This window comes from Rhinoderma darwinii, chromosome 10, assembly GCF_050947455.1.
Source record: "Rhinoderma darwinii isolate aRhiDar2 chromosome 10, aRhiDar2.hap1, whole genome shotgun sequence".
Lineage (NCBI taxonomy): Eukaryota > Metazoa > Chordata > Amphibia > Anura > Rhinodermatidae > Rhinoderma > Rhinoderma darwinii.
In genome coordinates, this window is record NC_134696.1 from 46399619 (window position 1) to 46413769 (window position 14151).

A 14151-nucleotide genomic window follows, 5' to 3' on the forward strand; every position below is an offset into this window, starting at 1 on the left:
ATTCTTAGTATATTCCATCAATGTTTGATCAGTGTGGATATGACTTAAATAAGACTGATCAGCAGCTCCACTGTGACTGTGTATAACATAAGGGGGCTGGACCCCCAACGATCAAACACTGATGGCCTATTCTAAAGTTAGGCCATCAATGTTTTACTCCTGGAAACCCCTCTTCTCCTGTAATTTTCTTTGTAATTCACTGTTAGAGTTGACTTTACTGCAGATGTTCTAGTCGTCCTCATTATTTAACAATCCTGGGTAAATGAAGGCCTTACCATATAATGATGATCTACTACAAATGCTAAAAGAATAAGCAGCAGGTTAGCGGCTTACCTAGTAATTCCCCTGTTTGTGGCCATAATGAGGACTGGAGCCATGTCACTTTCCAAAGCCCGATTCAGGAAAGAAAAACACTCAATGTCCAACATGTGAACTTCGTCAATGAACAGCACCTAACAAAGAAAAGCAGGAAAAATCTATGAGGACACTAAAGCTCACTCGACTCAAACGCGGACATGCCACTAGTGAGCAGCGAGATCAACATATCTCCTCACCCCTGGGATGATCTCTGCTTTTCCTTCCTCTCGCCATTCTGCCACCTTGGAGTTAATTTGCTCTCGGACCTCAGATTTGATCTCTCCTGTGTCACCTGCATTTTACACGAAACGTTGAAGTTAGAGTTAAAGAATAAAATAAACCTAAACTACTTCTAAGGTGGCGTTCAGTTTCTTACATGCAGAAAAAAAAACAACAAAATAAAAGCTCCCCAAACTTTCAGGAATTTTGAGACAGATTTTGGCCAGCGTTATTTAATGCTTTTTTTTTCTCCAAATTTTTCACTGCGTTATTTGCCAGCGGCTGTTGAATCGAATGTTAGGACCACGGGCAAGTAACGCCACAAAAAAACCGCTCAGAAACGAGTGTCGCAGGTTTTCTCTGCCTCCCATTGATTTCAGTTGAAGGCCAGAGGCAGAAACTGCGGGAAGAAAAAACATGCCGCTTTTTTTTTTTCCCCGCAAGCCGCCAAAAGTTGCCCTGGAAAAAAATGCCTCTGCCTCCCATTGAAATCAATGGGGGGGCAATTTGACCCGTTCTTTGGTGCCGATTGCGACGTGGATTCTGCAGCAAAATCCGTGCCAAAAAAACTAAAGGAAATTAATTTTTTGAGTGATTTTAATATTTAGCTTGGAGTTCAAATTTGATTCTACACATCTGTAATATTAAAATATTTGTTGATCTCTTTACACTGATCTTATGCCAATTCATAAAATCTCTAGTTTTTACTTCACATTATCTACGGTGATTCACTGTATGCAGTTAAAGAGGAACGATCACAGGACAAGTCCTCTTTTAACCCCTTCCCTCAGCCATTTTTCGGATTTCCACTTTATTCTTCCCCACATTCCAAAAGGTATAATTTTATTATTTTTCCGTCTGTATAGCCATATGAGGGCTTTTTTTTTGCGGGACAAGTTGTGGTTTTTCATGGCACAATTTATTGTACAGCGCAATGTACTGGGAAACGGGAAAAAAATATTTGTGGGGTGAAATGGGCAAAAAACAGGGATTAACCCCTTAATGACCGGGCCATTTTGCACGTTAATGACCAAGGATTATTTTTTGTTTTTTCACAGTCGCATTCCAAGAGTCGTAACTCTTTTTTTATTCCGTCGACATAGCTGTATAAGGGCTTGTTTTTTGCGGGACGAGTTGTATTTTGTAATTGTACCATTTTTAGATGCTTATAACATATTTGTTATAAATTTACGCCGTTTACTATGCAGCGTAAATAACATGTTAACTTTATTCTATGGGTCGGCACGATTACGGGGATACCAAATATGTAAAGGTTTTATATGTTTTTCCTACGTTTGCACAATAAAAACCCTTTTAGAAAAAAATTACTTGTTTTTGCATCGCCGCATTCCAAGAGACGTAACGTTTTTATTGTTCCGTCGATGTGGCCGTACGTGGGCTTGATTTTTGCGGGACAATGTGTAGTTTTCATTAGTACTATTTTGGGGTACATAGGACTTATAGATTAACTTTTATTTTATTTTTTATGGGGGGAATGGGAGAAAAGAGAGAATTTTGCCGTTGTTTTTTGCGTTTTCTTTGGACGCCGTTCATCCGGCGGTTTAATTAATGTGTTCATTTTATTGGTCAAGTTGTTACGATCGCGGGGATACCATATATGTGTATGTGTGATTTGTTTTGACCCTTTTACTAAATAAAACCACTTTTTGGGCTAAAAAAGTAGTTTTATTTGACTTTGACTGTAATTATTTATTTATTTTTTTCACAAACTTTATTTAACTGTTTTACATTTTTTTTTTTAGTCCCATCAGGGGACTTCACTATGCGATGTGCCGATCGCATATATAATTCTTTGGTATACTTCGTATACCAAAGCATTATTGCCTGTCAGTGTAAAACTGACAGGCAACCTGTTAGGTCATGCCTCCGACATCGCCTAACAGGCAGATGCTGAAGGCAGACCTGGGGGTCTTTGTTAGACCCCCGGCTGTCATGGAAACCCGACGGCGACCCGCGATTTGTTTGCGGGGGCGCCGATCGGGTGACAGAGGGAGCTCCCCCCTCTGTCAAACACATTAAATGCCGCTGTCACTATTGACAGCGGCATTTAATGGGTTAAACTGCCGGAATCGGCGCGCGCTTCGATTCCGGCAGTTGCAGCAGGAGCCAGGCTGTGTATAACAGCCGTGCTCCTGCCGCTGATCGCGTGGGTACAGTCTCAGTACCCGCGCCATCACAGGACGGATATATCCGTCCTCCGGCGCGAACTAGCAGCTGCTGAGGACGGATATCCGTCCTTCGGCGTTAAGGAGTTAAGCCACTTTTCTGGGGGTTTTATTTTTACAGCGTCCATCAGGCGGTAAAAACGACATATTCGCCTAATTCTACAGGTTGATACGGCGATACCATATTTATATGTTTTGCTTTAGGTTTTACCACTTTTAAAAGAATAAAACTATTTGCTAAATTAAAAAATCGTTTGTTGCCATGTTGAGAGCCCTAACTTTTTAATTTTTCCTTCAATTTAGTTTTCACCGATACCATTTTGGGGAATATGCAACTTTTTGATCACTTTTTATTTCATTTATTTGGAGCGCTAAGGTGACCAAAAACCAGCAATTTGCATGTTTTATAAATTTATTGTTTTACGGCATTCACCGAGCGGGTTTAACAACGCTATACTGTGATAGTTCGGACATTTACCGGCGCGGCGATACCAGTTAGGTTAACTTTTAATGGAACGTGAAAAAAAACCAAAAAGAACTAAAACTTTATTTAACGTTTTTTTTTTATTAGTACCCCTAGGAGACTTGAAGCAGCGATCACTAGCATGATACTTCAATACTAATGTATTGCAGTATATCGTGATTCTGACAGTCTCCTTTGAAGCCCTGCCAGATGTCGAGCTTCAAAGGAGTACAAAGATGGCAAACCTGGGGGACTTTGTTAGGCCTCCAGGCTGCCATAGCAACCATTGTTACCGGCCAATCGCGCCACAGGGGGGCGCGATAGAATCAGGGGGGCACCCTCTCAAACAAGCTAACACTTTCAATGCTGCGGTCACGATTGACAGCGGCATTTAAAGAGGCTCTGTCACCAGATTTTGCAGCCCCTATCTGCTACTGCAGCAGATAGGCGCTGCAATGTAGATTACAGTAACGTTTTTATTTTTAAAAAACGAGCATTTTTGGCCAAGTTATGACCATTTTCGTATTTATGCAAATGAGGCTTGCAAAAGTACAACTGGGCGTGTTTAAAAGTAAAAGTACAACTGGGCGTGTATTATGTGCGTACATCGGGGCGTGTTTACTACTATTACTAGCTGGGCGTTGTGTATAGAAGTATCATCCACTTCTCTTCACAACGCCCAGCTTCTGGCAGTGCAGCACTGTGACGTCACTCACAGGTCCTGCATCGTGTCGGCACCAGAGGCTACACTTGATTCTGCAGCAGCATCAGCATTTGCAGGTAAGTAGCTACATCGACTTACCTGCAAACGCCGATGCTGCTGCAGAATCATCTGTAGCCTCTGGTGCCGACACGATGCAGGACCTGTGAGTGACGTCACAGTGCTGCACTGCCAGAAGCTGGGCGTTGTGAAGAGAAGTGGATGATACTTCTCGTCAGAACGCCCAGCTAGTAAAAGTAGTAAACACGCCCCGATGTACGCACATAATACACGCCCAGTTGTACTTTTACTTTTCAACACGCCCAGTTGTACTTTTGCAAGCCTCATTTGCATAAATACGAAAATGGTCATAACTTGGCCAAAAATGCTCGTTTTTTAAAAATAAAAACGTTACTGTAATCTACATTGCAGCGCCTATCTGCTGCAATAGGAGATAGGGGTTGCAAAATCTGGTGACAGAGCCTCTTTAAGGTCTTGAACGGGCGGAATCATAGTTAACTGATTCCGCCCATTGCAGTGAGGTGTTGGCTGCGTAACACAGCTGTCATCACATGTATGGAGCGAGCTTAGCGCGTGAGCTTGCTCCATACTTCTGCTTAACCCTCATCACGTACAGTTATGTGATATTGCGCGAAGGGGTTAAACTAGGGGATCTATTAGATACCCAACTGAAAAGGCTACTTGTCACATTAAACATGCAGTCTGTACTGCAGGCATGTTATAGAGTAGAAGGCGCTGAGCAGATTGATTTATAGTTTTGTGGGAACAGATTAAGCATAACTTTATTCATTTAAATCCATGCTTATTCTGGGCTTAGGAGTCCAGTGGGCGGTCCTACTCAGTGATTGACAGCAAACTCTACGCACACTCATACTGGAAGCTGTCAACCACTGAGTCCGACCGTCCACTGGACTCCTAAGTCCAGAACGAGCAGTGATTTAAAGAAATAAATTACATGTTATATTGAATCTTTACAACAAAATTACATATGAATCTGCTGAGCTCCTCCTGCTCTATAGCATGCTGCCTGCAGATGGGACTGCATGTTCAATGTGATGGGTTCCCTTTAACCGGTTTTCGACTGCCGGCTGTGTATATCCGTCCAGTGGTCAGGGTCCGTTAAACCCACGCCATAGAGTATTTACGGCGCAAGTTTTAGCTTGCAGCCCGAGCAATATAGCTGAATGTCAGGGTCCCCGGCAGTCGGTGACTCCCGGGGACCCGGAGGAGAAGATAGAAGCAGCTTTCGCTGCTTCTACCTTCTGATCCCTTCCACACGGCGTTCAATTAACCCTGTATATATGAAGAGAGGCAGCACCGCTACCTCTATTGGTCCCAGTGATCACATGATCGCCAGGTGCCGTTAGTGGCAGGCTGCTGCTGGGTCTTACTAGACCCAGCACAGCCCTATTAGTGACAATTAAGAGGGCTGATTTCCCCTGTACTGTAACTGGGCCTGCTGTGCAGCCAGTTACAGTGGAAAAATATGGTGCAAAGAAGAAAGAGAAAAATAAAAATAAAAAAAAAGACCCACAAAGGTCTTTTCTGACCTTTGAGGGACAGACATGAACTCCTTAATGACCGCCCACCGTCTTGACGGCAGGCGGTGCAGGTCCCCAGCCTACGACGACGTCTTTGGCTGTAGGTCAGGCTGATGAGCGCTCATCCTCTAAGCAGGAGCTATAACTAACTCCTGAACACAGCTGGGGTCAGAAAACATTCGGACCCCAGCTGTTTAACACTCACTGCCGCGGTCCGCGACATGATCAAAGGGAATGCTCCTCTTTGATCGCATCACCGGCGTTCCGGTGATGCGATCACACAACAGGGAATTCCTCTGCAGTCAGCCCTGGGGACCTACAAAGGACCCCAGGGCTGTCTGTTCAGTTTGCCTGCTGTTCGGGAACTGCTAACACTCAGCAGTCTGTCATTTTTAAGCCCTTAATAAGATTTAAAAAAAAGTCACCAAAAAAAGTCATTATTTTGAATAAAATACATTTTATTGCCCCTACACTAAATAAAAACAAAAAAACCTACACATATTAGATATCTACACGACCGTAATTAAGAATTAATCCAATGGGTTATTTAGCGTGAAACGTGAACGGGATAAGAAATAAACAAGAAAAACAAATGGCGAGAATCGCTTTTTCCTATATTCACAGCGTAAAAAAAAAAATGTAGGGAAAAAAAATACTATTTCTCTTGCATAAAACAAGGCCTCATACAGCCACGTCAATGAAAAAAATAATAAAAGTTATGGCTGCTGAAAGGCAGAGACAAAAACTGAAAAATTTAGCTGCCCACTAAGGTCTTTTCAGGCCCAGTCACTAAGGGGTTAATAAGATAAAATGTAAATAAAGTGCAAAAAAATAATAAAAACACATAAAATACCCACCCAAAAGAACCCCCCCCCCCCGCCAATCATTGTCATAACGCCAACCCAGACCCAATTACCCTAAAATAGACATGCACTATATCAAAATTTACGGCAGACAATGACGATCACAAATAAAAGGTCTATTTTAGGGTAAAGCTAGATTACCAGAAAAATAAAATCTCAAAAAAGCTAATTTTTTTTACTATGATTTTCAAACTTTAAGCCTAGAAATTCTAAAATAGCAAAAAGGATGTGTATAAAAACGATAAAAAAAAAAAAAAAAAAAAAAAGAGACCTGCATTGTAAAGTCACATTGCTAGCTCAAGAAATAAAGAAGTTATAGCCGTTTACCAATGCGTGCTAAAAATGAATGGTCCTGAACCAGTTAAATATCATCTCTGGTGTTGGCTCGGCTTCTTTCACCGAAAACAGGCACCGTGCATTATTACATATCACCTGCAGAAAAAGGAGCAGCCGCCCACGGCTTCTCTCAGCAAAAACCCAGCCGCTGGATCCGCAAAGATCAGCGGATTACAGTTCTAGCTTTGAAGTGAGGGAATGTCCAGATAAGACAACACCACCTTTATTGTTCATCTACAAAGTAAAACATGCTAACCAATTTATTCAAGGCTCTGGAAGAAGGGTGGGCATATGTTGAACATCAGGAAGCCACAGGAAATGTGGACCAATAACGAGCAGGTTTATACAGGCAAATAAATTGTATTTTTAAGTTGAATAGATAAGAACGACACCAGTTCTGATTGCGCAGGTTTAGTTGAGAAAAGCTTGTATATTGCAGCACTTCGGCTCCATGCACACGACCGTGCCCGTAATTACGACCCGCAATTACGGGCACGGCCGACCGTTTTTACGCGACATGCTCCCATTATAAAGTATAGGAGCACGGTCCGTAAAAATAAGGAAAAAGGACGTCTTATTTTTTTCGTCCGGTTTCTACGGCACGGACAACCTCCCATAGGCATACGGGAAGGTGTCCGTCGACCATAGAAATGAATGGGCCCATAATTACGGGTGATTTTACGGTCGTGTGCATGGGGCTTCAGAATGTATATAAGCTGGGGCGTGGCCTAGCGGTGAACGTAAGTGGACGTTTGCGGCCGGGACTCGCCGCTTTGCCCATCCTGTAATTGAATTTACACCCTGCTGTTCCACACATATTTATACCCACGGAGGCTGTAAGGCTGGAGGGATCTATGACAGAGTCTAGCGGTAATGACCCGCTCAAAAGAAGCAGAAAACGCCGACGTCGAGCCCAGGGCCTGACATCCAAGATGGCGCTGGAGTGAAGGAGAGCCAGAATAGGACACAGCAGGGAGGCTGGAAAGATTTGCCCGCATGCCGTGAGCTTGGCAGGGGCTAAAACAACCATGTCTGCGGCTGAGGGTGACGCATATATATAACATTACAACATCTCACATTGCGGGTAAAAGACCTACCTGAGAACAGAGCAAGAAATCCCTGCGTCCTGCTATTTATCACATCGATTTCATGTAATGACACTGTATGAACCACTTCCTTGCGTTTTTGTAGCTCGCCATCAGGACACTGTACAAACTTTGTCTGGAGGGTAGAGAAAGGTGGAAATAAAGGGCTTGTCTGGTTTAGAAAACCCAATCTCAAATAACCTATTAGGCCTCTCTGCGTTAATAGAGGAGTACCCCGTTCAGGACTAATCTATTAGCCTGAGCAGAGAGGAGCTACAATGCATGCCTCTCCATTTACCCTACGATGCGCCTGAAAGAGAATTGTACTTGCTGCTGTGTTCCCACACATGTTACAGCCGATTACTGGGGGTCAGAGCAACATGACAATTTTTGATCAGTTTACCACTGAGGGACCTATAATACAAAGATTGTCCATGGCGAAGAAATCCATCTTCTAGAGAAAACCAGCAATAAATCTGATCATTGTAAGGTTGTACCTGGGATCCCATGGCATCGTAGTCCCTTGCCCTTGTGAAGGCACGGCCCAATTTTGTGATCTTGCCTGTTGCTTTATCAATGGTTATGACATCCCTAAATAGGAAAAAAGTAAATTATGTATAATTCCATATTTCCCATATATACAATTATGACCATAGACTGTATTGAAAATAAAATATATGACGTTTTTTCCCATATAAACCGCTTGCGCACATTGCGGGGTGGAATGGGTTTGACAGAAGTGGACAGCCTGCTTAATCTCTAAACCTTCTATATTTTGACTGCAGATTTTGCGGTTCTCTTTTTCAATGCTATGTCAATATGTCTATCACGTATTACTTCAATAAAAACAATTAAAACAGAATGCTGCTACATTTCAAACAAGTCTAAAACTGAAAAGTCTATTACACTTTACATTTACTTGTTATCACGTAACTGTATAAGCGCTAAAGGGAAGTATGGAGAACGCTGACAGGCTGAGCTCGCTCCATACTTAGGGCTGTGCACATCAGCGTTCGCTTTCCGGCGATGGGTTCTGTCAGAGCGCTCTGTCAGAGGAACCAATCAACGAAAAGGCAAACGGAAACTATAGCTTCCGTTTGCATTACCATTGATTTCAGTGGTAACGCTTCCGTAGCTAATGGTTTCCGTTTTTTTTACGGAATCAATAGCGCAGTGATTCCGTAAAAAAAACCGGAAACCTTACTGAAAGGAGACAAACGGAAACCATTAACAATGGAAGTATTACTATTGAAATCAATGGTAACGCAAACGGAAGCTATGGTTTCCGATTATGGGTAATGGGTATTATCCTCCAATGGAAAGCTCAGACGGAACCCATTAAGTAGTCAGACAGCCGAGCTCCACTCCAGCCTGCACAGGACACCCATGCAGGACTTAGACTGGGCCGCAGTGACAAGGTGGCGACCTAGCCGAAGGCCCCTTAGAAACCACCGTGAAAAGGCGTATTGGTGGTCACTAAGGGGTTAACCGTTTGTTCCTTGTAAAAGTAGTAAAACATATAAAGAAACTATATTAATTTGGTATCGCTGTAATCGTATTGGCCAGCAGATAAAAGTTGGCATGTCCTTTTTACTACATGGTAAATGCTGTAAAAACAAAACCCCACAAAAAAAACAAAAACAAAAAAATAAAAAATAAAAAAAAAAAGATTCCCCCCATTCCACACCACAAATAATTTTTTCCCAGTTTCCCAATACAATATATGGTACAATAAATGGTGTCTTGTGTAGTGTGAAAATCCAAAAATTGGCTGCGGAGGGAAGGGGTTAAACATTTTTTACTTACCCAGCCTGGACCTTTTCCTTTGTCAATGATTCGATCATCTTTGTGCCAAGGTCATAAATAGTTTCCATCTCTGTTGTTTTCAAGGTCAGTTTACCTACTTTGGCACCCTTAAAGTGGAGAGAATGATATTGTAAGTCTGAATCCTTTTTCATAAAGTAAAAGATCTGCAGTACATTGGTACACATAAGAGTGTTATAGGGTTATTCCCAACTGAAACATTTATGGAATATCCACGGGATACGCCATGAATGTCTGATAGATGAAAGTCCCGTGGACATGCCAGAAATGTTTCAGTTGGGAATACTCCTTTAACTTAGGCCCCCTTTACATTGCGTTTTAGCTTTCCATTGGAGGATATACCTCCGACAGAAGGCTGTTGAATAGGCATACAGTGGGATAAGTAACCCGATCCCACCACCGGGCATAGCAGTATCTTAAGTGCTGCACCCTGGCAAACCTCCTGACGTCACGGTCCATATATGAACAGTGATGTCAAGCGCTTTACAATGCTGGAGTCCCCAGCCAGAAGTACACCATCAATGAAGAAGTATCGGACGTCACTGTCCGTATATATCAGCAGTCCCTAGCCAGAGCGCCCCTGACGTCAGGACCTTCAACCCTGGAGTCCCCGGTCATACCATGTGTTAAACAGTTGTTTTATATTGTAGAATCCCTCAGGATGGAATAGCGTAGTCTACAACACTATTCCATTCTTAAAAATTAAAAAAAAATGTATGACGACATATAACAGTCCAACAGAGACCAAAAAGACACTCTTTTGGTCTGTCGGGAAAATGGAGCCCTATGGAAACATGTATGGTGGGAGCTTTTGAGACGTACACAATAAACATAGGGCACAGACTCGATGTGAAGAAGGTCTAATACAAACCTGTATGCAGTTCTTACAAGGTTACAGGCACATACTGTGTGAAGCCCACATTGCATGGCATTTCCTCCCTATTTGTCCATTGCCAATGTCTTCACAGTCACAACTACTAACTTCTTGCACACAATAAATGCGGACCATACACAATGTGGGGAGTGATTTCATACATAAAGTGAAAGATAAGAAACATAAAAAACTAAACTCACCGTTCCTGTAGCCGGTCTATCAATTTGAACCTCTACAACTTCTCCTTCAATTATTTCCGTTTCCTCCCTATGTAAAAACGTCAAACATACAATAGATTTAATATGTAATGAGCGCGAAGGATGAGGATGACTAGTGTGTTAGAAATGTGTCAGGAATACCATGAGATCTACTGAATCATTACACTGATAAGACAATTGCTACGAATATTCACCAGAAATACTTGGAGGATATGGACACCTTAGGGGATGATTTTGTAAAAGGTTGCCCCAAAAAAAAAAAAAAAAAAATGTATTACCCAAGCTTTCTTTGCTCAGTCATGACGTCACCGAACTGCTGTTATTTTCATAAATGTAAGGCCCTGTTCACACAGTTTTTTTTTGCAGGCAGAAAAATCTGCCTCCAGAAATTTTGAGGCACATTTTCACCTGCCTGCACTTTGTCGTGGTTTTTGCTGCTTTTTTCGGCCGCGCCCATTGAGCCGTTAGAGCGGGGCTGTGGCTGTGTAATACAGCCATTGCCCCACTACAGAGTCCTGACAAGAGCATGCACGGTCAGCATGATGTGATGCGACCAGCTCAAATGATTGCCGGCACTGAAGACAGATAACATGGCGGGCACACTAAAAAATACCCCCATGTTCTGTCTTCAGTGCCTGCGCCGTCGTTCATTAGTGCAGCGCCGGCTGCATCACACAGCCGCATCCCCGCTCTAACGGCGGAGATCAGAGAATCCTCTCACCTCCGCCGCTATTCCATTGAAGGACCCCAGGGCTGTCTGGCCAGATCTGCTGTCAGGACATACTTAGCTGTCCTAACAACTGCCTGTGTACAATCAGTGCACAGGCTAATGTACTGGCATCAATATATGCCAGTACAATAAAGTTTAAAAAAAAAAAAAAAGGAAAAATAGTAAAGTAATGTTAAATAAAAAACACGTTTTTTTTACAATAAACATTAAAATAAGTTTCAATACATAAAATATACACATTCGGTATTGTCGCACCCATAATATCAAATTTATAGTGTCATTTATGAGGTTTACGCGGTTATAAAATAAAAACGGCTTTCTTTCACTTATTAATTGAGGCCCCAGGTATTATGAATTTTGAACCTCCATGTGCCTCACATTAATAGTAATTAACCCCATCATGTACCTCATTAACCCAATGTTGCCCATTATGACTGAGGAACATGATGGGGTTAATTACTATTAATGTGAGGCACATGGAGGTTCAAAATTCATCACACCTCGTGCCTCACCAGAACTTCTTTTTTTTTATTTAACAACTGTTGGCAAAGTATAGTTTTGGTATAGAGTATCGCAATACTACACAAAGTATCGGTAGCGAAGTCCAAATTCTGCTATCGTGACAGCCCTAACTGACATGGTGTAGCGATATTGCATTTTTACATTAAACAAAAAAGAAAAACACGATATGAGCGCAGTGTGAACAATGCAGTTAGGGCGGATTCAGACGAACGTGAGCGTTTTGCGCGCGTGGCAGCAGCGTGACAGCTCCGTGTGTCCTGTTCATATGGATGCGCGGCTGCGTGCTTTTCGCGCAGCCGCCATCTTTATGACACTCCGTTTGGATGTTTGTAAACAGAAAAGCACGTGGTGCTTTTCTGTTTACATTCATTCTTTTACTGTTGTTGCGCGAATAAGGAGCGTCCCACGGAAGGGCTTCCGTGGGGTGCGCGTGATTTTCACGCACCCATTGACTTCAATGGGTGCGTGATGCGCGAAAAACGCCTAAATATAGAACATGTCGTGAGTTTTACTCAGCGGACTCACGCTGCGCGAAACTCACGGACTGTCTGCACTGCCCCATAGACTTGTATAGGTCCGTGCGACCCGCGTGAAAAACACGCGGGCTGCACGGACGAAAAATCACGTTCGTCTGAATCCGCCCTTACTTGAACTGGAATGGCCCTTTAAAAGATAGCTAGTTGCCTACAGGTGAGCTCACCCGTGTGACCTGTTGAACCACTTACTTGATTCTGACACCTATAGATCGGCGGAAGGACTGTGTCAAAGCCTCTGTTTTGCTCATTTCCAGAGAGAAGATCTCACTGCCAGCGATGGCAGTGAATGGTGTATCTGAGCCCAAGGCTTGAGCCATTCCTGTGTAAAATCAGAAAGACATATTCAATCATAGCGAGTACTGGAAAATCTAACTGCATGCAAACGGACCTAGCTCAGGATTTTTCTAGTAAATTATTACATCTCTCTTTGTACATGGGGAATTGCCAAGGTGCCGCTCAGACCATGAAACCAGACCATTATTCCTTCCCCAAAATGAGGTGGTGCTTTAAATTTAGGTAGGAAGCCATCTCCTTCCATCTGCGGAACCCAGATTCATCCAATGAGGTTTTTTACGTCTTTTTACCCAACTATTGTCATTGTTGACTTTCTGTGAACACGTGCGCCCCATCATTTTACAGTCATCGTAGCAGCATATGGATGCTTCTCATTTCACAACTAAATGTGGCAGCCATAAGGCAGTCAACGAAGATCAAATGACTGGCTGTGGCTGAAACCGCCACACACATGAATGAGAAGGGATCCTTACATACTATTGACCATGTCGTGTCCAGGCAATGATATTATACATCAATAGCAGATCTATAAGCAAATTCCTAAGATGAAAAAAGACATTTGATTTAAAGCAATGGTATAATGAATGAAAGTATTACCCATTGCTATAGCGGTCTTTCCCGTGCCCGGCTGTCCAGCTATTAATACAGCGCGTCCGGCAATCTTTCCCTCTTTGATCATTTCTAAAATAACACCAGCTGCTCGGCGAGCTGCCAGCTGTCCAACCATGCCTTGCGATACCTGTAGAGATGGATACATATTACAGACAAATTAATGCTACCTGTAAAACCTTTACCTTTTTGAGGAGTTCGGCCACTTTTTTTTAAAAAGAATTGTCATATTTCTTACATTAGACAAAGTGATGGTATATCGTTAGGACATGACATCACTTTGTCATCAGTGGGGGGGGGGGTCTGACCGGCAGCAACCCTGAAATTGAAAAGGCTGCAGTGCTTCTTTAGCGCTGTGTATGTCCCCTTCTTGGATTTCCCTGCAAAGTGGTGCTCCCAACCATCTACCTGTGCAGGGAACTGCTCAATTCTTAGGGTCGGTGGGGGTCCTTGCAGTCGGACCACCACCAATCACAAGGTGATGCCATATCCTATTGATATGCAATCACTGTGTGTGATGGGAATAACCCTTTGAAATGAAAAGTTTTTCCACCTTCATCTCTGTGCTCCACCGTCCTCAGCACCTGATACAGATTCGGCAGGAAAAGCAAACCATTTATGAGCAGCATAACTTCTAACAAAATACATGGATTTAAAATCATGAATCAAAATTGTGGTTTATTAGATGGGAAACATCGAGAAATTCTACGCTATTATATTCATCCCGAACAGCGGCTGATGCATTATCTCCATTACGTGAAGGTGTGATAAAA

At 42.7% G+C, this 14151-nt stretch overlaps 1 protein-coding gene across 2 annotated transcripts in view; it reads right to left on the reverse strand.

Annotated features, from left to right (window-relative positions):
• Window positions 1-14151, reverse strand: part of RUVBL2 (RuvB like AAA ATPase 2) — a 35106-nt gene that overhangs the window by 13936 nt on the left and 7019 nt on the right. For both annotated transcript variants that reach the window (XM_075839838.1, XM_075839839.1), the window contains exons 4-11: window positions 13367-13508; window positions 12665-12794; window positions 10670-10736; window positions 9578-9684; window positions 8269-8362; window positions 7784-7907; window positions 555-649; window positions 334-452 (exon numbers count right to left, since the gene is read on the reverse strand). In XM_075839838.1, coding sequence (XP_075695953.1) covers window positions 334-452; window positions 555-649; window positions 7784-7907; window positions 8269-8362; window positions 9578-9684; window positions 10670-10736; window positions 12665-12794; window positions 13367-13508 — 878 coding nt within the window. The remainder of the gene's footprint in view (window positions 1-333; window positions 453-554; window positions 650-7783; window positions 7908-8268; window positions 8363-9577; window positions 9685-10669; window positions 10737-12664; window positions 12795-13366; window positions 13509-14151) is intronic.